This window comes from Chenopodium album, chromosome 5, assembly GCF_948465745.1.
Source record: "Chenopodium album chromosome 5, dcCheAlbu1.1, whole genome shotgun sequence".
Classification (NCBI taxonomy): domain Eukaryota; kingdom Viridiplantae; phylum Streptophyta; class Magnoliopsida; order Caryophyllales; family Amaranthaceae; genus Chenopodium; species Chenopodium album.
In genome coordinates, this window is record NC_137838.1 from 6,278,887 (window position 1) to 6,302,777 (window position 23,891).

At 33.5% G+C, this 23,891-nt stretch overlaps 2 protein-coding genes across 4 annotated transcripts; one reads left to right on the forward strand and one right to left on the reverse strand.

Annotated features, from left to right (window-relative positions):
* Positions 1 to 1,721: 1,721 nt before the first annotated feature.
* LOC145631682 (uncharacterized) lies at positions 1,722 to 17,144 on the forward strand. 3 transcript variants are annotated; one of them, XM_081683827.1, is made up of 16 exons: positions 1,722 to 2,226; positions 3,543 to 3,748; positions 3,934 to 4,019; positions 6,223 to 6,377; positions 8,509 to 8,573; positions 8,710 to 8,904; positions 8,995 to 9,049; positions 9,800 to 10,039; positions 10,318 to 10,451; positions 11,238 to 11,430; positions 11,587 to 11,646; positions 11,732 to 11,962; positions 13,021 to 13,279; positions 13,363 to 13,568; positions 15,704 to 15,754; positions 16,401 to 17,144. In XM_081683827.1, exons 2-16 carry the CDS (start codon positions 3,582 to 3,584, stop codon positions 16,689 to 16,691), a joined length of 2,388 nt encoding a protein of 795 aa, XP_081539953.1. In that variant the 5' UTR covers positions 1,722 to 2,226; positions 3,543 to 3,581; the 3' UTR covers positions 16,692 to 17,144. The 3 variants fall into 3 exon arrangements, with proteins under 3 accessions (XP_081539953.1, XP_081539952.1, XP_081539954.1); XM_081683826.1 differs by having other exon boundaries at positions 1,723 to 2,226; positions 3,539 to 3,748; XM_081683828.1 differs by having other exon boundaries at positions 1,723 to 2,226; positions 3,621 to 3,748.
* A 454-nt stretch (positions 17,145 to 17,598) lies between these two features.
* LOC145630215 (copper transport protein ATX1-like) lies at positions 17,599 to 18,923 on the reverse strand. Its single transcript, XM_081682466.1, has 2 exons — positions 18,707 to 18,923; positions 17,599 to 18,262 (listed from the first exon to the last, which is right to left on the reverse strand). Exons 1-2 carry the CDS (start codon positions 18,828 to 18,830, stop codon positions 18,000 to 18,002), a joined length of 387 nt encoding a protein of 128 aa, XP_081538592.1. The 5' UTR covers positions 18,831 to 18,923; the 3' UTR covers positions 17,599 to 17,999.
* Positions 18,924 to 23,891: the final 4,968 nt, after the last annotated feature.

Genomic DNA, 23,891 nt, shown 5'->3' on the forward strand with positions numbered 1-23,891 from the left:
TTCAAATGCCTTGTAAGCAAAATTGGCGAATGAGATTTTTAAGTTTAAATTAATTAAATATGAAATATTATCTTTTAATATTATGAATTTTATCTAAATATACAACAAATTTTAGCTCATAAAAAAATTATTAGAGCGCCACATAGGATTAATATTTTTAAAACGCTACAATAGGATTATGCCACCTAATATAAGATTAGTTAATGTGTCGCGTAGGATTATAAATTATAGTTATATCCAATAAATAATTCAAGTGCCACATAAGTATAATTGACCAATGAGATTTTAATGGTTACATTAATTAAATACGAAATATTATCTTTTGAGATTAGGAATTTTATCTAATATTTTAAAACAAATACGGAGAAAATGATATATTACGTACAACTAATAAAATAACCTTTTTTAAAAAAAAAAAATAGATCAAACCGTACATCGCACGGGCTTCATCTAGTTTTTCTTATTTTAGACTTGAGGAGAAGAATACACTCCAACCCAAAAAAAAAAACACTTTGTATGAGATAATGTATAAATATTTGCATCATTATTATATGATGGGCTAGGCAAATTAAAAACAACTTAATGAAAGAGCACATAACATGGCACAAAGCCCCGGCCCAAATATTGCATTATCGTTGTATACTTGTATGAACACATTATCAAGTCCAAAAGTTTGGTTGTAAGCCCAAATATTGCATTATTGTTGTATTAACACTTTTGTGTGTTTGTGTTTGTTAAGCTGATTCAATTTGCTCTATTAAATGAAATTAAATTACAAAACTGAAATAATTGTTTCACTAAGGTAAGTTAATTTTCTTTTCCTGTTCATAATTTACAATCTATGTTTTTAATTTTTTAAAGTTTTAAAATTTTAAATATAAGTGTTCATACTTGTCAATTGCATCAAAAATGAAACACTACTTGAAATTAATTAATACTTTCATCTTACAAAAATCACTTGAATACCCACTTTAATTTTGTTTTCTATTTCTCATCTTACTTATGACAACACAAATATTTCTCATTTTATTGTTTTTTTTTAAAAAAAAAATAACGTTTTTTTTTTTTTTTTTTTTTTTGTAGATACATTTATGGTATCATAGTTTGCAATGGTATTATTATTTACAAGTTCAAAAAATTGAAATGTCTTAAATTGTCATTTCATGTGTTCAACTAACAAACAATTACAACTAATAAGCTAATTTTACAAAACAATTCTATATAATAAGCTTTTACCAATCAACTAGTCAACCCATGTCATGCAACCAGTTAGGGCATGTTCTTTTCAGCTTAATTTCAATTCAGTTCAGATCCTAATTTCTTTCTCTCATAAACAGTTCAGTTCAATTTAGTTCAGTAAATCAGAATGTGCCCGTAGTCAAACCAGTTAATGCAACTAGCTATTATCAATCAGCTAATCGCTAATTAACAAACAAGACTGATATCAATCAAACTTTGTGCCATCACCAAGTATTTTCCCTACATACTTAATTTTAATTTATTGCTTAAACACCAAGCTAGTTACTTAATCATCATCCAAACTTTTTTTTAAAAAAAGTACATCTAGCAATAACACCAAGCCATTCATTTTGTTCTAAACCACCCATCATAAAAGTATCCAAGAATATGATCCTACCCCACAATTAATCAAACATACATTTGTACCATAAATCTAACTATACATTCATTAATATTTCCTAAAAACTTTATAACATAAACTTTCCATAAATTAAATATTTGTTGGTTGGTCCAACTTGGTAGTTCTATTTATGGATTCCTCCAGGTGAAACAAAGTTGAGAGACATACAAAGGTGGTTTAAAGCTGTGTTTGGCTGTGTTACATTAAACAAACAATTTTCCTACTTAAAATAATTTCTATTACTACTTCAACTAGTACTAATTTTCCATTTTTCCAAACAAACATTAATTTCTCTTTTCCCTAAATTTTTCACCGCCCCCATATTCCGGAGATCGAGGAGAGAGAATATTCGCCGGCGACCGGATCTTTCTTCCGGCGGTGTTGCCGGCCATTTTTTATCTCCCGATCTCATTCTCCGTCGTCTGATCATCATTCAGCTTCGCAATTTTCCGGCAATCTCTGGAAATTGATTTTTTTAAAAAATATTAGGGTTTTCTAGGTTTCAATTTTTGTGTGGTTTTATTGTCAGTTTATTGGTATTGATTCTGCAAAAAGAGAGAGAAATTTAGTCGAAGGAGTTCATCTATGTAAGCTCTTTTCCTCATTTTTACAATTAATTCAATGCATTTTTTATTTTTATAATATTATTGTTACATTATGATTGTTTGTATTTTGTGAATTTTTTTTGGCTGTATTTGTAATTCAAATGCTGAATAAGGTGAAAATAGCAGAAAAAAGAAAAAAGTTGTATTTTTTTTAGTATAAATTAGATGTAGTCAATTGGATGCATAATATGGAAATGTTTAGTGGATGACGTTGGATTTTTGATGATTGAGCTGATTAAATTGGACAAAGTAGTCAATTGATCAATATACTGTCACTTTTACTTCTCCTTTTTAAGAAAGGGTGGTGTTTTAGAGGAAGCAAACCTTTTAATGGCAATGTATGGTATAGATATTGGTGACAAAGTGATAGTAATGGGATTGCATCACTTAATGATTTGTTTCTTAGCCGAACATTTCCGGTTCTAGGTAGTTTTGATGATTACTGAAAAGGAAGTTTTAAATGGTTTATGTATCTTTCCTTGATTTGGATATGTAGGACTAACCGATATCTAATGAAATTGGAAGGGTTCAGTATTATCCTTTTATAGAGGAGCGAAGTTTTAGGATACTTCATCGAACTACCTTGACTAAAACATAAAAAGGTATTCTTGAGTGAAGTAATAAGTCACTACTATATTAGAAAAAGTGAAGGTTGTCTCTCATTGAAGTGGAATGAGCAAGTCTCATTGCCTTCACCCATTCATCAATTTTTCTGGACCAACTTGCTTTTTTTAGAATTTGGATGAGGTGTGGGAGGGGCTGTGTGTGTGGGAGGGGCTGTGTGTGTGTGTGTGTGTGCTGGACTGCTAGTATGTTGACTCTATAGCTACAGCAACGACAGCAAGAACAACAACAACAACAACAACAACTGAGCCTTAGTCCTAAAATGAATTCGGGCTTCGGCTGGCTAATGTTGACTCTATAGGTATATATAGAAAATTGTGGTATATTGAGATATGTGTAAGAATCTGTAAATTAGAAGGATAGCTCACTATATACGTTGAATTGGAGTACATGCAATATCACTTACCTTAAGAAGTTCCTTTCAGTAAAATCTAGCAAGTGCTCTCTGATATTGGAAGTGTCATTTATGTGCTTGTTGCAGAAGCCTTCAGCTTTATCTAGATGGCATTTTGGCTTTTTGCTGGTGTGCCTGTAGAACAAGCTAAGACAATGAGCTCATTTTCCAATCTGTAGTTTTTAGTTCTCTCTTATTCTTCAGATTTCATTTGGCTCTTTTGATTCTGCATATGAGCATGACATTAAAGACTTTTGATTTAATTTGTTTTGGAAGGGAGGGATGCAAGTTTGTGTAAGTTGTCTCTGGGAAGTAGGTTATGCTTCGTCGTCTCAGATGGTTAATTGATTTGACTCAGAGAAATTTAACGGCGAAGAGATTGACCGATGCGGAGGTTAAACCATTTAGACCAGCTATGTTGGATACTTTTCACGAGGTTGCTATTTACCTTCACAGATTTCACAATCTTGATCTTTTCCAGCAAGGGTAAGTTTCCATGATCTTATTTATTTGCTTCCTCTACACATTGATTCTGCTGAAAATAATCGTAGGATCCCTAAGTAACAGAAATAGCCTTTTTTGAATTAGTTTTGTTAGTTTAGATTAGTTGCTGTTTTTATCTCAGCCATGCTTGCATTGCTTTTTAGTGTAATCATTGCTTCTTTGTGTAGATGGTACCAAATCAAGATTTCTTTGAAGTGGGAGGATGGGGATGGTACCTATGTTGGTATCCCCTCAAGAGTTGTGCAATATGAAGGTACCTTTTTATTTTATTTTATTTTTTTATAACATGCTTCATTTTTGCTTTATGCTCATTGGAGAAATAGGAGAATTTCTGTTGTCATTTGTGATGGTTGAATGAAGCTAGGATAGATAACGTTTGTTTATTGTAAAACCATTTTTGTAATTGGTACGTGCTCTCATACTAAATCAAGTAATGAACAAATACAAAAATTCCAACATGGTTTTATTGTTTTTCTCTTATCTTCATTGCTCCAGGTAGCAATGTTTTTCTCTCTTTTCACTTCTTTGTTTTCACTGTTTCCAGTCTTTCCACTCTCCCTTCTTCTCCAAACAAATTCAATATAAAACCATGGCTTGGAAGTAAATCAAAGTAAAAATGTTGACTAGAGGGTCAGGAAAGCCTTTCATATAGGCTTTAAGTGAAAAGAGTTGAGCTCTTAAATTTGTTTGAAGAAGACTCAGGAACTCAGGGGGCTTCAGCTGCCTGTTGAAGCCTTGAAATACCATTTTGGAATTGAAGGTTTTGCAGATATTAGCCTTGCTTTCTTTTCATCCTGCTCATCCATTTGCTGCCGGCATTGTCAGTTGCTTATCATTCTTATTTCCATTTTCTTCCTTGAGTAAGAGATTGAGTTTTTCCACCCGTCATGTGTGATGGAAGGTGGACTGAGCTTATCTTAGATTACCTTGGTTAAGGTGTAATATAATAAATACCTGTAAATGTAGCGGCAAAGGATAAAAAGGATTCTGGCTTGCATAATTTAATTGACATACTTGAAAGAATTGGAATATCAGGGTGATAAAAAAAAGTTAGATTTATTGTTTTACTGTTGCATGTTAGAGTTGTTTGTTAAGAGTTCATAAAAATAGGGTATGGTCCCCTTAAACTAATTAAATTTTCCTAGAGGAACCCTTTTGAATTCTGTTGACTAAATAGTAAAAAAGTATTTTAGTAATACGAAAAACTGGAAAAGGAAACATATTCTAAATTTCTAATATCTTAAGAAAACTATAGTAATTCTTTTTGCCCCCTCCTCCCTAAATAGATTGCATTTGCCTAATAAAGAAAAAAAATATGAGTTTATATCTTCAATGAATCATAATATAGCATACAAATATAAATTAATGATGTTAAATTCCTAAAATCCAGAATTGAAGAGTATAAGACTCACAACCTTTTATCTTTTAGGTCCTTCATTTCTGTTTTAGAAGAAGCAGAGTGCTAGAGAAAGATTGGCAGGAAGGGAGTTTGCCTACGATCAATAGGGTAGCGGTATAATGCTAATGTCTTATTTTCTGATATGAATACTCAGTTCAATCCAATCAACCATACACTTGTAACTTATCTAGAATTGTAGATAACTGAAGGGATGGTAGGAAGACTTATTTTTAGTACACTGACACCATAATAAGCTTATACAAAGTATAGGAGCTTGCTTTTGAGTGAACTATAAGAGTAGGGCTAAATATTACATGAATTTTTGACCTGTGCTACCAATGATTACTTGCCATGTGACAATGTTGTTATTTTAACTGCTGACCATAGTAGTACCAAATTATAACTCACCTCTATTGTTTAATTAGTAAGTAAACACAGAGTTTTTTAATTTTTAATTTTTAATTTTTATTTATTTATTTATTTTTACTAAAGATCAGCAAATTTTTTTACATAAAATGAAATGACTTGTTGAGGTTCTAACTTCTTATTTGGAATTTCCTTGATTCTGACCTTAACTTAGAAGTGTGAGCATTTTGATATATGTGCTAAATATCTTCTTTTGAAGATGCTCAGCATAATCGGCTGCTTTCTGATCTTTTATTCTTTGTAGCATTCTTTTAGTAGATTTTTTTTATTCAATACAAGCTTAGGCATGTTATAGATAACTTTTCAGTATAGTTATTCATATTTTTCATATAGGCCACAATGGTTTTTGTGCAATTCTTAAACTGGGCTTGTTTATGAAGCATTTCTGTGTTCTTGAATTAAATTGAAGTATAAGTGTCAAGTTTCCATTAAATGTTGGAGTTTGAGGATCCTACCTGGGTATAAAGGTGAAATAAACAATATGAGTTACACAGGCTCTCTTGTCTTGGGCCCTCTATTTCACGTTCCTAATTATTTGGTCTCCATCGCTGTTGCTGTTTTGATGATCCAAACAGATATAACCAATACAACATGTATGCTTATTCTTGCTTGTCTTTCTGCTGTGCTGCAGCTCCTAGCATGGGTTCTGATGATAGCTATGGAGTTTGGAGAATTGATGATTCTGATAATAGTTTCTCAACTCAACCTTTTAAGATTAGATATGCGAGACAAGATGTTCCTCTCTCGGTCATGGTTGCTTTTAATCTCTCTCTTTCAAATCGTGAGGTATATTTTAGCTCTTCCTTGTGGTGTTTGTGAAGGTCTTTTTATTTTATGGAAGTTCTATATGATCACTCTCAGTTTTGTCGTAACTTTTTGGTAACCCAATACAAAATTATCATGCAAAACTATAAGAGCTTTACATAAGCTGACTGTGACATTATTGACTAAAAACTGTTTAAAGACGATCCAATGAGCATTAAAATAAACTCTCTTCCTTTTGCTTATTTCCCTTCCCCGGCTTATCTCTCTCCTCAATCCTCATGAAGATACTCATGCTTTTTCACTGGCCATTGGTATTTCAATCAACGACGTTGCCAGCAGTCCATTGGTGACAGAAGTGCTTCCATTGTGTTCATCCCTTTTCGCTGGTCAAAGGCCCCTGGCTCTATTCTCCTCGATCTTTTTTTAAAAAAAAAAAAATTATAAAAGACTTTTTTTTTTTGCTTAACTTGTGCCTTTTGTTATGGGTTCTGTTGACCTTATTTATTTATTTTTTTGAAATGAACCAAGGAGAAAAAACCTCACTTCTAAATTTTGTGTCAAAATTTGATGTATCTTAAATTTTTGTCAATCTCTTGATGCATCTTTAATTTGGGCAATTAATTGATGCATCTTTTGATAAACCCTTGTGTTAGAATAAATGTAAATATTTTCGTCAATTGCAAATAGAAGTTGAAAATGGTTTTTGATAGGAAAACGCAAGCATCCAAGAAGAATTCAGAACTCTGTTTCCATTGATTTTGAGTTTGAAAGCAAGCAAGAAAATTTAAGTGTCTCATTTGGGAGTCATTTTCATCTTTCTCAAGTTTACAGAAATGCACCCATGACCCTATTTGATCATCCATGGGAACATTTCTACTGTTAAAAGTGTTACTAAACAGTGGGTTCAACTCTTTATTTTTTATTTTTTTAATTTTTTTATTTTTATCACTTTTGTCATGACTAGATCTTGTACAGTACCACAAGGTCAATTTGCATAATAGCTTTTTTTGTGGCTACCAAACTTAAACATACATAACAAAGAGTTACCTTAAAGGGTTTAGGGTTATATTAGCTGAGTACCTAAACTGTTAACTTGTTGAATTATAGCTGATTTAAATTTTTTTTTTTTCTTAATGTATGATGACAAGATCTTGAGCTATAAGCCTCGTGAAGTTATCTATCTCTTAGAATTAAATATCCCTCCATTTTTCAATACTTTAGAGGTAGTCATGTAATATGCATAGAGGAAATTATGATGTACTCTCGCCATACCATTATCCTAGCATTTTAGTAACATCTATTCCCTACCCCCCCCCCCCCCCCCCCCCTTTTTCCTTTTTTTGAAGGGATCTACTGCCTCCGTATTTAAATAAGTGAAACATTTCTCTTGTGCACGTATTCCAATGCAAAACTTTGACTGCTATTATTTAATTATCAATAAATAATGATTTTAACAATTGAATATTGATAAAATGTTCATTGAGACGATTCCAACAAGTACCCACAGGACTATATTTAATCTTATGTATAAATAACAAATATTAGTCAAATTGTATTAGGTGAATAGTGCAAAAAGTTAAAATGTTTCACTTATATAAATACAGACGGAGTATATGCTATTTCCCTATTACTTGTTAGTTTTGAATACCAATGCGTTCGCTAACATTTTCTAAAAAATTGTGCATAACCTGCAACAGATAATTTATAACTAGTAACTTCTAATCTGTATGCAAAATTTCAATATTCACTTATAATGTAAATAGGGAATGGTGGGACTTGGGAGTAGTATAAATGATATTGTTGTGGAACAATTGGACCAGGTGGCAAGGCTGAGTTTCTGTTTTCCACTGTGTTAAGTTAGTTCCTCTTTGGATAAAGCAAATGACCACAATAGTGTTGGTTTTTTTTTATTTTTATTTATTTTTATTTTTATTTTTATTTTATTTTAATTTTTAAATTTTTTTTATTTATTTTTATCCCATATAATCTTATACATAAATGTTTCGCAGTACAGCAGAATTGCAAGAAGATTGTATTCTTAATGCCTAATTCATTGTTCATTTTGTTTTGTGTTGATTTAGTACTATTATAAATTCTATTCCTTTGGAAGGATTATCACTATATCAGTTTGTTACTCTATCTCTTTATGTAGATTCCTGCCAAGTCTGGTGTTATCATCAAATTTGAACTTATCTATTCTGCTTTATTGGAGAAAGGGTAAGTTAACAAAAATTATGTTTCTTTGCTTGTAGCTCATAAGATTTGATTGACCTTCCTTTATGTCATTAATTAACTTTAACATTCTTCTGTTTACATTGATCATAATATTACAAATATTGTATGTTTTGAGCAGGTCAGAGTTGCAGGCTTCCTTAAGTACCTCCGCTGCTGCTGTCCATGAATTCAGGATTCCTCCGAAAGCTCTTTTGGGTCTACATTCCTATTGTCCTGTCCTTTTTGATGCCTTCCACTCTGTGCTTGTAGATGTTGGTATACATATCAGTCTCTTGAAGACGGTAGCACAGAGTCTCCAAAAGAAGGTACCCAGGTTTGTCACTCCTTCCAGCTCTCTTTTGATTCTTCTGATAAATGTTTTATATCAACATCAAAGTCACTGACACAGATTGAAATTTTGCAGAACGTCTTTCAAATTTGAGAATATTGATGGAAAAGTTCCTGACAAATCAAGTAAAGTATGTGTTCTTATACTCTCTAATAGTTTATGGATTTGAACTTGATTTTGTTTTTGTTTATTTTGTGTGTTTTTTTTAACTCTCCTCTGAAGCTGTAGTTGTGGTTTTGCTACTTCATCCACCACATGTTCTTTTGCTTTTCTTCTGAATTTAACTTTTGATTTTTGCATGTGGTTTGCTGCTGTTGTTAAGATGATGCCAAAGCTGCTTGTTGCTACAAATTTCCTTGCAAATGGCAGATAAATAAGTAAATCAGTGTGTATAGCCAATAGAATTTTCAGCTATTATTCAACTAAGAAAACCTTTTACTGTTTTTATTTTTTATTTTTTATTTTATAAATTTTCATTCTTTGGCGGTATGAAAATTGGCCAATTAGATATCCATATTATTCAATTGTGATTTTGCACTTTTGTTGCTTGGACTTTTGGTTTGTAAAGTTTTAGACTTTCATGTTTTAGTCCATAATTGTTTCTTTTATACTGATAATTTGTGGGATGGAAAAGCTGCTGTTTTTTTTTTTTTTTTAGTTTGCTGTTATTTTTTTTTTTTTTTTTTTTTTATGGTTTTGTGTGAGTAGTATGTATGATTAATGGCCAATTGTGGAAGACAAAGCGTGCTAATTTTGTGCTAGACTTTATCCCAAATTATCATCATTGTATTTTAATCTCCATTAGATATGTATAGCAAGTAGGCAAGTAGCTACTAAATAATGTTGTTCATTTATTTCTTTTCAACCTTTTCTTGGTCAGGGTTTGGGTAAAGTGGTAAAAGAGGTGCTGCTTGTCAAATCATTGCTAACTGCACGTGATATTCTTCTAGAAGAGGCCCAAAAGCTTGGGAAAGCAATTGATCAGACCATTGATTTCACTGAATTTATCTCCCAGATGGATGATACAAAGTTGTTTGATTCTTTATTGGAAGCAGACGTATCTTCAGTTACTTCTGATGTTAAAAATCTAGAAGGATCCGATTCTCAAAAGAGTAGTGAGGTTTGTGCTTTCTAAATGACCTAAGATACATTAATTCCAATAATTAAGGGGATTGATATTTGCATGTTCAGAGCTAGCCTCTCTCTATCCACTAGTGTCATCTCACAACTAGTTAAGAGATACAACTCCACATATTTTTCCCCTTCCTGACCTCTTCGTCGGGAATTATGTTGGATGGTGGTATTAATGGGAGTTCAAAAAAGAGTTTAGAGTGAGATGTTCCTGTGCAAATAATTATTCTTGCTAAAAGTAACAAAGTTTTTTGTACTCTTGAACAGAAGGCAAGCCTTTTTCTTGATTTTCGAAGTAATGGAGCTCTCCAGTCCCTGTCTAGGGACAGTCTTCTCTATTTTGCTCATACAATTGGAAACCAAATTCACTACTTATGGAATACTTTTCTAAATTTCCACAGGTCAGTTTTGTTTTCTTTATCAATAAGATTTAACTTTTAATGTCATATTCTGTTAAGAGTGTTAAATTTCCATTTAATAATTTGCGTTTATATTTGTGATTTTACCAACTGGCTTCCAGGAAAGTTTCAATGGTATCATAAGAGCAGACTTGCTTTATTATGCAGTCTCTCTAGATCCTTGATGGATTTGGTGAAGAGTCTGCCATTCTATCATTTATTATGTGCTTTTATTTGTTTGTATGCATTGACTTGCACTTGAAGGAAATGTCTATATATTAGCCCATTATGAAACTTAAAAGAAAAAATTTGCCCAAGATCTAAGCTATAATAAATCAAACACGCTAAATAATAACAGTGCAACCTTGTCCTGAGGGTGATATTCTTACAAGGTTGTGGCCCCTACATGTTTGCTAATGTATGTAAGGAGTATGTTACCGGTGAAGGCATATTGCTGTATTCTGCCTGACGGGTGGGGCCACTGACATTTCTCTTGGTCACTATGTTACCATTGTGTACTTTTGAGTTTATTGGTGGGACATGGGTAACTAAGGCATATCCTTTATGCCTCCAACACCCCGAGCTTATTGTAGTTGTAGGTGTGAGAGACTGCTCTTATCATGAGGTATGATTAAACTTTTAATTTATTGAGAGTACATCATCCTTGCTATGGGTCAAAATAATAGTTTTGAATTATGTTTTTGCTTTTAGAGGTCTCTGTTCTCTAACCAAAACTTGTTAATGCTAATTATGTACCTTGCAATACATTGATATTTCATTTGATTCCAGGGCTAACAAAACTAAGGTCATGGAATATCTGCGGGATTCATGGGCCAATGATCGAAGAACGGAGTGGTCAATATGGATGGTGCATTCAAAGGTTGAGATGCCGCACCATTTTATTAGCAGCAGAAGTGATGAGGCTTCTCTCCATGGTGGACTGCGTGGCAAAGTAGCAGTGTTACGGAAACTGGCTGATGATGTAAACAGATCTGAGAGCCTATGACTGTTGCTTTTTTTTTTTCTTTTTTTTGGCACATAATATGCCACTTATGCATGTTTTGTGGATCTTTTTATTATTCTGTAAGCAAGTCTAAAGTAGAATTTAAGACGGTGTTTTTATTTTCTTTTTTTCCAGCCTGCTCAAACTGCAGCTACTCGTGCTGAGCTTCATCGACGAAGTATTGCACAAATGAAAGTGAGTTGTTTCTGTAAAACGTTATTATGCTTCTGCAATTTCTTCGCTTTTGTGAAAATTGTTCACATCTTGCATTGTGTTGCAGATCAACAGTCGTTCAATTCAAGACTTGCATATGTTTGGAGATCCTTCAAGTGTGCCTGTGGTGATAGTAGAACGTGTTATCAATGCTCCAAGGCGTTCATCTAGTGGGAATTCTTACTTTGAGTTGGCCCCATCTACCTTGCTTTCTGAACTTCCGAACAAGATATCTGGTGGCAATCACTTGTCGAATGGTCGTTCCTTGAAACTTGTTGTTTTTGTGCACGGATTTCAGGTATACTTTCTTTTGACACAAATTAGTTGTCTTAAATGGAAATGACATAACTTTTTTTCAGCACTTAGCTATCTTCAATTTTTGCTGATTTCTTTTTTAATTTATTTTTATCCTTCAAGTGTGTGTGTGTGTGTGTGTGTGTGTGCGTGTGGGTGTGTGTGTTGGGGGTGAGGGGTGAGGCCGTGGGAGAGGGTCCCGCCTTTCGGCTGTGGTGGGTGGTTGTTAGTTGAGTGCTACTCATCTAATTTATAGATAAAAAAGTGATTTATTTGTTCATTTTGGAAAGACAGGGATTCAAAAACTTTTCTTGTGCTATTATAGTATTATGCGCTACCCCTATGGCAGGCAACTTGATATACTTTTATCATATCGACATTTCAGTCATATAGGATTTAGGATTTGATCTTCCACTCGAAGAAGGATGAAATTCAATGCAGCTAAGTACATATTCACAGTTGTGTAAAAGAAATTCAGGGAGAACATCAGCATGTTAATATACCTTGTGTGTTTCTATTAGCCTGTTCATTTTTGGGAGAATATTGTATTATTGTATTTTGTTTACGATGGCTGTCTGACTATTTATCGTGTTGGTGGCCTACATCTTCATCTCCACTTATTCTTCAGCTAGCTCTGAACTGGGTGTGCCTGTGATTGTTGTTGTTTTTTATTTGTGATCGCCTTTTCTTAGGATCTTTGGCTATTGTTAGGTCATCCCTTTTTTTTTTTTTACATTTAACTTGGTATAGGAATTTTGCTAGCTCTGTTGGCTATATTAGCAATCTTGGGAAAAGGAAAAACCAAATGGGTATGGAGTTGACTTGATCCTGTGCCAGTGACTAAGGTGTGGGTAGTTTGGGTTTGAGTGAAATAATTGGGTAAACATGGCCTGGGAATCTGGGATCAGTCAAATGGTTACTTGAGGTGAATTATGCCTCTAACACTTCTTTCAAAATTGTTATAGAATTTTATAAAAGTAACTGCTTGTCGATCAGTTTATAAAGTTGGATGCACAAATTAATTTTCACCTCTCATGATCTGTGTACACTGGACCCATGCAGGGACATCATTTAGATTTGCGACTTGTTCGTAATCAATGGCTTCTATTAGATCCGAAAATAGAGTTTCTTATGTCTGAAGCAAATGAAGATAAAACATCTGGAGATTTCAGAGAAATGGGAAAGAGGCTAGCAAAAGAGGTTTCCTCTTTTGTTTCGAAGAAAAGGGACAAAGCCTTTAGATCTGGGGGCGTATCAGAAATCAAACTTAGTTTTGTTGGGCATTCCATTGGAAATGTCATCATAAGGGCTGCATTGGCTGGTACGAACTTGTAGCTTAGGCTGATTTCTTCTGAATTCTGATGCTTATTGCTTAACCCTAATTATTTACTTTTAGTATTGCAGATAATAAAATGGAGTCCTGTCTCAAATATTTGCACACCTATGTCTCTGTATCTGGTCCACATTTAGGATATCTGTACAGTTCAAATTCTCTATTTAATTCTGGGCTGTGGCTTCTGAAGAAACTCAAAAGCACACAGTGTATCCATCAACTTACATTGACCGATGATCCAGATCTCCAGAACACCTTCTTCTTCAAGCTATGCCAGGTATACCCTTATAGTCTTGTTAGAAAAAAATTGCCTCCATCCCCTTTCAAGTTTCAATAAAAGTTCACATAAATGACGCTTACTTGGGTTGATACTTCTCTTTTAATTGCAATGTTTTGACTTTTGCACTATTTACATGCCTTACTTTGGCTATTTTTTTTTGTACTAATATATACAACATATGTTATTATGTACTTGTATAAGATTTTTGTGTACTTAATGTCGATGTATATTTTCAAAATCTTAATTGTTCAGAATTATTACTAACACGTAATTAAAAATATTAACGGTCAAAGCTATGTATTGACATGCATGAATATCAAAATGTTGCAATTTAAAAGAAAATGGAGGAAGTATATGCTTGACCCTCGAACCTAAAATACTTGTAATACTGATAGTGTTGTGCTTGAAAAACAACTTATAAAATTGGCATCCTTGTATTTGAAAATATGACATCAATACTTGTAAAAAATTCATTGGAAGTTAGTCCACTTCATGTGGATCACATGTGAATGGTGAACCTCACCCTTCATATAAATACAAGAGAATATGCCAATAATTGACACTAACTCTATTTTTATTTAGTTGCAACATTTTAACTTTTCATGCATGCCAAATTGCCAATACATAGCTTTAACCATGACTTTTTTCCAATATATATCTAACGAACAAAAATTATAAGAAGTTGATATTTTGAAACTATACATTAAGATGAATCCAACAAAATTCCATATAACTATGTTTGTTCTTGGATTTTAACACCCCCGCCCGCCCAAAAAAAAAAAAGCTATCCAAAGTAAAATTTGTGAATAATGCAAAAATTAGAAGTGTTGCAAACTTGCAACTAGATAAGAACAGAGGAACATAACTCATAACATATATTACCTTACAGACATATTCATGTACAACCTCTGTTTCGAAAAAAAATTCTATATTATCATTTTTGCACAATTCTCTACATGTTTATACTAAAATAAAAAGTTATATGTTAAGTGTTTTTATGTAAGATGTTGGATTCACTTCTGCAGCTTTATAATATTTATAAATATATATTTAAAGATAGTATATGATTAAAGTTGTGTTCAGGCAATTATGCTGGTTAAACTGATGCAATTTATTTGGAAACAGAGAGAATTATATGACAATGCATAATTGGGGTCACCAGCAATGTAATTATGGTGTTACTAATATACACCTTAGTAGGGTTGTTAGTTGTCCATCTATAATGTAGTTATGCCTAATGCATTTTTGGGTTTATTGGTAAAGCTTTAAGGGGGTTACGAATTATTTATTAATGGGGATATTTTAATTATGTTGCATCACCATTGGACGGGGGTGATGACGAGTCACACTTGGGATGAACTGTTTACAAATGCAAATGTTAGTGCATATAGTTTATTAAAGTTGGAAGGATAAGAATTTGTGGACACTTATTTGCAAACTTCCTTTTTGGCTCCTTGCCCTTTAATTTTGTTTTCTTTTTACTCCCTAAAGTTTTGGAAATCAATGTGGAAAGAAAAGTAATAGTTGTCGTCTATGTTAACTACAACTTTCATTTCACCTCAAGCACCCTTGTTAACTACTTGACATTGACATTAGTAAGATACTTGGACACTTTTTTTTTTTTTGGTTAATATCATGCAAAAAAATATAGTCAAACGCCTTGTTTGCCACTTGGACAGGTATCTGTATCTAACTCTTTTAGCTGAGTCCAAGTATTTTGATCCATTATCACAAGTAATTGAATTTTTTATCTTATTGATGAATATAATTTCAAATTGACAAAAACAAAGCTGGGTATTGCCTCTGCACCAAATTATACTGTAATATACAGTCTCTCCATCCTTAAATGTGTGCTACATTTTCCTTTTGGGTGTCCGTAAGAGAGTTCTACTTTTTCTTAAAAAGCATGTGGTCTTATTACTTTACTCTCTCATCAACAATGAGTGGTCACTCTATTTTACCTTTTCATCAATTATAAGTATGAATATATTCAGCAAAAAGCAAATGATTGTTGGTTATAGCTCTGCTGTTCTGGGATTGTGACTTGGGTGTTGTCACTTAGTCTGGAATGTAATTTGATATTCATATGTATGTAGTTTCACCTTCACCTTTTTTCTTCTTCTTTTTTTCAGCAAAAAACATTGGAGAAGTTTAAGAATATCATCTTACTGTCTTCACCACAGGTTAGTACTCATCTATTCTATCTGTTATGAACGGAAGAGCTTGCTGGATTATATTCTATGTCCTTTTGGCATTTGGATTGTTAACTTTGATATTTGACTTACATTTTGGCCTTAGCTTTCTATCTGGGATGTGTTTGCGATTTGCTCTGTTAATTAGAATGGTTACAGATATAGTTTTTTTTAAAAAGATACTCCGTATCATATAAAATATAGAAGTCGTAAAAGAAATTCCTGTTTGTTGACTGAATGTATAAATTTGGAACATTTGCATATGTGAAAAAATAGTTTATTCGTTTCGACACTGTACTTTTTATATTGGCAGGACATAAATTCTACAATTCCACTGTGAGTTGTGGTGGCCAGTTGGTCAAAATGTCTATCTTGGTGAAAATAAATTGCATGGGTGAGGCGTGAGATACCCATATGCGCATACAAAATCCTCTATAATGCTTGTGTAGTTGACGTAGTGTAGTTACTAAGAGTTCATCTCCATTTTTTCTCCTACCTTGAGTTTTCAACCGTAATGTTGCATTATGTATAATTAGGGTTTCTAGTGCTTTGTTAAATATAAATAATTTTGTTTTTTTGTTTTTTGGTTTTTATGCTCCAATGTAGTGCTACTTTCCATTAACTGGTTCTATTTCAGGATGGTTATGTACCGTATCATTCTGCAAGAATTGAATTGTGTCCTGCATCTTCATCTGACTTCTCCAAAAGGGGACAAGTTTTTGTGGAAATGTTAAATAATTGCTTGGACCAAATACGATCTCCCTCCATGGAACATCGAGTTTTTATGCGATGTGATGTCAATTTCAACATGTCTTCTCATGGCAAAAACCTAAATACTTTCATAGGACGAGCTGCTCATATAGAGTTCTTGGAGACCGATATCTTTGCAAAGCTCATAATGTGGTCATTTCCAGAATTTTTTCGTTAATTATGCTGTGTATGGTAGCAGCCTTGTGTTCATTAAGATGCTTTGACATCAAAGAATCCATTTGCATAATTGGTTGGGGTTTCGTGCAATTTCTTTTTCCATCGCGGTCAGATCTCCAGTTTTGCACATTGTGGACATGGATTTTGAAGCAAGAAATGTTTTCGTCAGTCAGGAGAAATGTATACTGTTCTAGGTAAGCTAGATTCTGTATTTGTATTTGCAATCTTATCAGTTTTCCAGTTAGGATTATAGGCAGGAGATCCTTGAATTTAGGAATCCAGAGGATTACTCATTGTACAGTAAACATGATATAAATAGTTTTTAAGCGTCAAAGGTAGTTTAGTTCCATAGTGCTGTTTTTTGTTTCTCTTAGTTACCTGTTCCCTTTTGTATCTAAGCTACCATGTTTTATAGCGCCGTAAGATATTTCAAAATGAATTGCAGCTTATTATTTTGTGGTAAATGTACGCCCTTTTATATTCCTGTACTCGGCAGGCTATTGCATTCTGCTTTGCAACTCTTAATTCTTATACTATTTTACCTATCTATAATAAATTAGGACTCATTTAGCATCTGTATCATTGGCTGAAAATTTTCTATGGAGTTTTTGTTGTATAGTTTTACGCTTATGGCTTGATACTAGTGGTGTTATGGATGTATGGTTTAATCTGTTTACTGACTTTAGCGACATTGAAGAATGAATATTGGGTATGTGATTTGGGTTATTGTCACGTCTTTATGCTCAAATAAATCTTGTATGGCTACTTCTAACTTACTTATTAGGGGTTATTTTTTAATTTTTTTTTGGTGTTAAGAGAGCCACAAGGGCGAGTAATGAGAATTGATCTGATGATCACCTAGAATCGGAAAACAAACTCTAACTATTTGAGCTATTCTTCACTCTCATTAGGGGTTAATTTTTAACCTCCCATAATACTTTATTCTTGTACACAAGGTTGATATCCAAATGGTAAACGAATAAGTCGCATTTGTCCTTGGTCCTAACCCAATTTGAGTCAATTCAAGACATGTGAGACATTGATAGTAAAATTTACCAATAAATTAAAGGAAAAAAAAAAAGTAATTCTATTGCAAACAAGAATATTACATTTTTTCTGACATGAGATAAATTTTTGGCTCTACATTATTTATTTACATACCACAGTATAGATGTTAATGTCATAAACCCATAACAGGTGAGGTGAAATTTAGATAGTGGCAAGAGATTGAGAAATACAGTTCATAAATTTTCGAAGGAAATGATCAATCAAATTGCTCAATCTATCTAAATACAATACCTATCATTGTTTAGAAAGATTGAGATCTGTTAAATACTTTTCTCAAAGCTCTATAACTAAAAGACTTGGCTTTAGTTAAAATGGCATTACTATTAATATTACTACTAATCCTGTAATTATCCTCAGTTTCTTCCAATTTAATGTTGTCTTCAGGATTCCAAAACTGAGCATCTTTTCTCTTATTCTTGATAGTTGCTAGCACATCATATTTGTTGCATATTCCCCATACTGTCACCTTCTGTTGCTCATAATCAACATTTACTGAGTATATTCCTGTTCATATATCATACTTATGTTAATATCTATAAATACATATATAATTGAGGAAGAATAAAGGATTGAATTGGTTGTTAAGGGAAATATGTAGGATGACAACTTTTGCTTTATTTGTATGCAGATGCCAACTAGTTTAGATAATGTTAATTTTGAGATGATACAAATTCAAACGAATGCATTTATTGTATACAATTATATAGTGAGTTAGTGACTCTCTAATAAGGATTGTTGTATCTGTGAAAAATTCTATGTATGAGAATAAAGAAATAATAAAAATAATAACAAAAATTTAACGTTAATGAATCAAAAATCATATGAGCGAGACACATGTTTTTTTCCAATGTGTTTAGGTACATGATGATAGAAACATGGGAATACGATGCATGCAGTTGATATCATAAATTAGTAATAGAAACTACAAAGTAAAGTTCAATTTTTTACCTCTTAAATTACTCAAAGCCTTCTTCACTTTCCTTTCACAGCCAAAAGAATATAGAGGAACCTTCATCTCCACATATTGAGGCTCAACACTCTTGTAAGCCGGAACAATTTGTAAATCTGCCATTTCAATTGAATTAACTAGCTTAAGACTTTATGTTATACACTTGTAATTATACTAATCCTTACAAATTAACCGCGATTTTCCAAACCAAATGGTGTATTTCAAAATGCCTTATCCAATGTTCATGCTAATAGGTAGCTATATATATATATATATATATATATATATATATATATACGATTAAGATAACTTAATGAGGTCACGTAATCTAATCTGAAATCCAAAGACGAAAAAGTCGAAACGACACAAAACAATGATTCCTAGTTTATATTATGTCAAACATAACTTTAATTAGCTTTTCTTCTCATGTATTAGTTTCTTATTAGCTTTCTTTTGCATTTTCTTCAGTTGTTGTTCATTGCTTTTTAAAATGTTGACAAGGAACTTTAGGCTAAAAGATGTTTGTTCTTAGATTCTTTGTTATGATTAGTGATATAACTTGGAGAAATTGCATGAATTCTGAGTCAGATTTGTTATTTAATAGAAAAGATTATACTCTTTAATTAGTTTGGACGCTCTTTATTTGCATGGCAGTTGAACGTTCTAGCATGGCTACCATGTGCTTATTGCTTTGCCTTGTGCAGAAAGTTGCCTCTTAAAGTAGATTATTAAGGTTTAATTTCATTAACAAGAAAAGTAGAGGTCACAATCAGCATATTCTTAATTAGATAGTTTATAGCTAAGGGTGAGCAAAAATTCTGGGTACCCGGAATTGGAATTGGAACCGATTAGGAACCGGGCGGATCCAGATCTGGATCTGGAATTGGACCCGGTGGTTCCAATTTCAGGTTAGGAACCGGTTGCAACTGGTTCCAATTCCAATTCCCAATTTTTTAGACCCGGAATCGGTTGGGTACCCGGTTACCCAATATATATTAAACTAAATATATTTTTTTAAGAAAAAAAATGTTAAATGTATCTAGTTAGTAAAATAAAAAATATATATTATTAATATCTAACCTAAATAAAATAGCTCATGCAATCATTCATATATAAATATTAGTATTAAACGCTAAAATTGAAACTGGATCAAAATAAGTACACCGTATTAAATTTGTATTAAAATTTAATAATTATGTACATAAGTGGGTACCCGGAACCGGACCTGAACCCAGTACTCGGCGGTTCTAATTCCAATACCTAAAGTTTAGGACCCGGTTGAAGTGGTTCCAATTCCAATTCCGAATTTTAGGACCCGGTACCGATCAATTTCGGGTCCGGATCCTAAAAATTTGACCGGGTACCCGGTTTGCTCACCCCTAGTTATAGCATTATATTAAAAGATTAGTGAATATATGTACAATTGTACATGTACACGCTGCCAAAAAAATATGTACATGTTAGAGCTGTCAATTCGGATAAACAGGTCGGGTTTGGGTCGGGTAAGAGTGGGTCGGGTCAATTCGAATTAATTCCATAAACTATGCAGGTCGGTTTGGGTTGGGTCACGCTTGAGTCAGGTCACGTCGGGTCATACTTCTTATCGGGTTTGAGTCGAGTTTAGATCGGGTTAATAACAGGTCGGGTTACATTCGAGTCGGGTGAACAATAGTCCGGGTTTAATTTGGGTTTTCACGGGTTAAAATGGGTTAGGGTAATTCTCGGGTTCGAGTCGGGTATGGTTCAATTCAATAATTTGCGGGTTAGAATCAGGTCGGGTCATTCTCGGGTTTGAGTTGGGTTCGATTCAAGACAATAATTTGCGGATTATAATCAGGTCGGGTCATTTTCAAGTCAGGTCAGTCTCGGGTTCAAGTCGGGTTCGGTTCAAGTCAATAATTTGCGGGTTCTAATCAGGTTGAGTCATTTCCAAGTTGGGTCATTCTCGCATTCAAGTCGGGTTATGTTCAAGTCAATAATTTGCAGGTTACAATCAGGTCAGGTCATTTCTAAGTAAGGTCATATTCGGTTCAACTAACTATAAATAGATAATTATCATTTTTATCAAGCTAATTATTTCCTTTGACTATAATATATATGAAAATATACTAGGGAACTATAGTCTATAATTTAGGAAGATAATTATCTCCTTTGACCATACAACAAATATACACTATATTTAACTCTTAAATTTGAGGATGATGCTCCTTTCTTTTGTTGGCATGTACCGACTTGGTCTCCCTAGACAAAATGCTTTGATTAACAATAATAAGGTGGTCTAAATTGCATTTAAGGTGATTTGAAATCGGGTCAGGAACAATTTGGGTTGAATTTAGGTCGGGTCACTAACAAGTCGTGTTAATTTCGAGTCGGGTTAGTAACAGATCGAGTTTAATTTTTGGGTCGGGTAATTAATAGGTCTGGTAAAACTCGGGTCGAGTCAATAACAAGTCGGTTGAATTTGGGTTAGGTCAATAACAAGTCGAGTTGATTTCAGGTCAGGTTTGTAACAGGTTGGGTTAAATTCGGGTCGGGCTGAATTCAGATCAGGTTAGTAACAAGTTGAGTGAAATTCGGATTTTGAGGGGTTAAAACGGATTAGGGTCAATTTCGGTTCAAGTCGGGTTTGGTGCAAATTAATTAAATTGGTCATTGTAAACCGGTAAATTGGCCATTTAACAGCAAATTGGATGGTTCCACATGCCTAATTGGACTCTCGTAAGGTATTAAGGACCATGGTAAACATTTTAGCAATTTTTATTCACGGGTAAAAAAAAGTCTAAAAATTCCAAAATTGAAGGCTAATATCTAGGGCTGAGCAAAACTACCCGAAAAACCGAAAACCCGTTCCGAAAATTAGGGTACCCGATCCGATAACCATAACGGTTCGGGTACCCGTTCCGTTCCGATAAGCAATTATTTTGTTTTATTTCCTACTTAAATCTATCTTTTCAATATTTAAACTCTTACATTACTTCATAATCACTATAAATATCAATAATTAGTAATGTTATTAATAATTTGATCAAGATAATGTGGTATTGTTGTTAATTAGTGTTAAAAATATCATAATAACTAATTTTTTAAGTTTAATTATCACTATTGGATACTTTATAGCTAGGGTACCCGATAACCGTTTCGAAAATTCGGGTACCCGAAGTCCGGGTACCCGATCTTATCGGTTCGGGTTATGGATATCACTTTTAGTGATATTGGTTATCGAGTACCCGAACCGTTAGTACTAACGGTACGGGTACCCGTCCTATGCTCACCCCTACTAATATCCACGCTTTTTGAGAAATTTTGGAGTTTTCAGGGCCCGGTGTCGAAAAGTCTTGAAATTCTAGGGGATACATCTCGGGGTCATATAATGCAGTTTGGAGCCATTCATGATCATTATATGTTGTCATAAATGTTCGTGGTAGGATTGATTTAATGAAATTGGTTGTTTAAAGGCAAATTGGATAGTTCAACCCACCAAATTAGACTCCTGACGGGTAGTAGGGACCATGGTAAAAATTTCGGTAATTTTTATTTCTAGGCGAAAAAAAGTCAAAAAATTCCAAAATTGAAGGCTTATATCCACGTTTTTTGAGAAATTTTGAAGGTTTCGGGGCAGGTGTCGAAAAGCCTTGAGATTTTAAACAATACACCTCGGGCTCATATGATGACGTTTGGAACTATATATGATCATTATATATTGTCATAAATGTTCGTATTAGGCTTGATTTAATGAAATCGGTGCAAGTTATAAATCGGTAAATAGGCCGTTTAAAGGTAAATTGGATGGTTGCACCCACCCAATTGGACTCCCGGAATGTATTAGGGACCATGGTAAATATTTCGGCAATTTCTATTTCCGGACGAAAAAAAAGTCAAAAAATTCAAAAATTAAAGGCTAATATCCACGTTTTTTGAAAATTTTTGGAGGTTTTAGGGACCAGTGTAGAAAAGTCTTAATAATTTAGGGGATACATCTTGGGGTCATATAATACGTTTGGAACCATATATGATCATTATATGTTGTCATAAATGTTCATAGTATGCTTGAGTTAATGAAATCCGTGCAAGTTGTGAACCGGTAAATTGGTCGTTTAAAGGGAAATTGGATGGTTCCACCAACCCAATTGGACTCCCGGAGGAATTAGAGACCATGGTAAACATTTCGGCAATTTTTATTTTCGAGTGAAAAAAAGTCAAAAAATTCCAAAATTGAAGACTAATATCCACGTTTTTTGAGAAATTTTGGAGATTTCGGGGCCCGGTGTCGAAAAGTCTTTAAATTTTAGAGGATACATCTCGGGGTCATATAATGCCGTTTGGAATCATATATGATTAATATTTGTTGTCATAAATGTTCGTGTTAGGTTTGAGTTAATGAAATCGGTGCAAGTTGTAAACCGATAAATTCGTCGTTTAAAGGCAAATTGGATGGTTCCACCCACCCGATGGGACTCCCGGACAGTATTAGGGGTCATGGTAAATATTTCGGCAATTTTTATTTCCGAGCGAAAAAAGTCAAAAATTACAAAATTGAAGTCTAATATCCACGCTTTTTGAGAAATTTTGGAGGATTCAGGGCCCGGTGTTGAAATGTCTTGAAATTCTAGGGGATATATCTCGGGGTCATATAATGCCGTTTGGAGCCATTTATGATCATTATATGTTGTCATAAATGTTCGTGGTAGGCTTGATTTAATGAAATCGGTGCAAGTTGTAATCCAGTAAATTGGTCGTTTAAAGGCAAATTGGATAGTTCAACCACCCAATTAGACTCCTGGAGGGTAGTAGGGACCATGGTAAAAATTTCGGCAATTTTTATTTCCGGGCAAAAAAAAGTCAAAAAATTCCAAAATTGAAGGCTTATATCCATGCTTTTTGAGAAATTTTGGAGGTTTTGGGGCACGGTTTTGAAAAACCTTGAGATTTTAAACAATACATCTTGAGGTCATATAATGACGTTTGGAACCATATATGATCATTATATATTGTCATAAATGTTCGTGTTAGGCTTGATTTAATGAAATCGGTACAAGTTATAAACCGGTAAATAGGCCGTTTAAAGGTAAATTGGATGGTTGCACCCACCCAATTGGACTCCCGGAATGTATTAGGGACCATGGTAAACATTTCGGCAATTTCTATTATTTCCGGACGAAAAAAAGTCAAAAAATTCCAAAATTG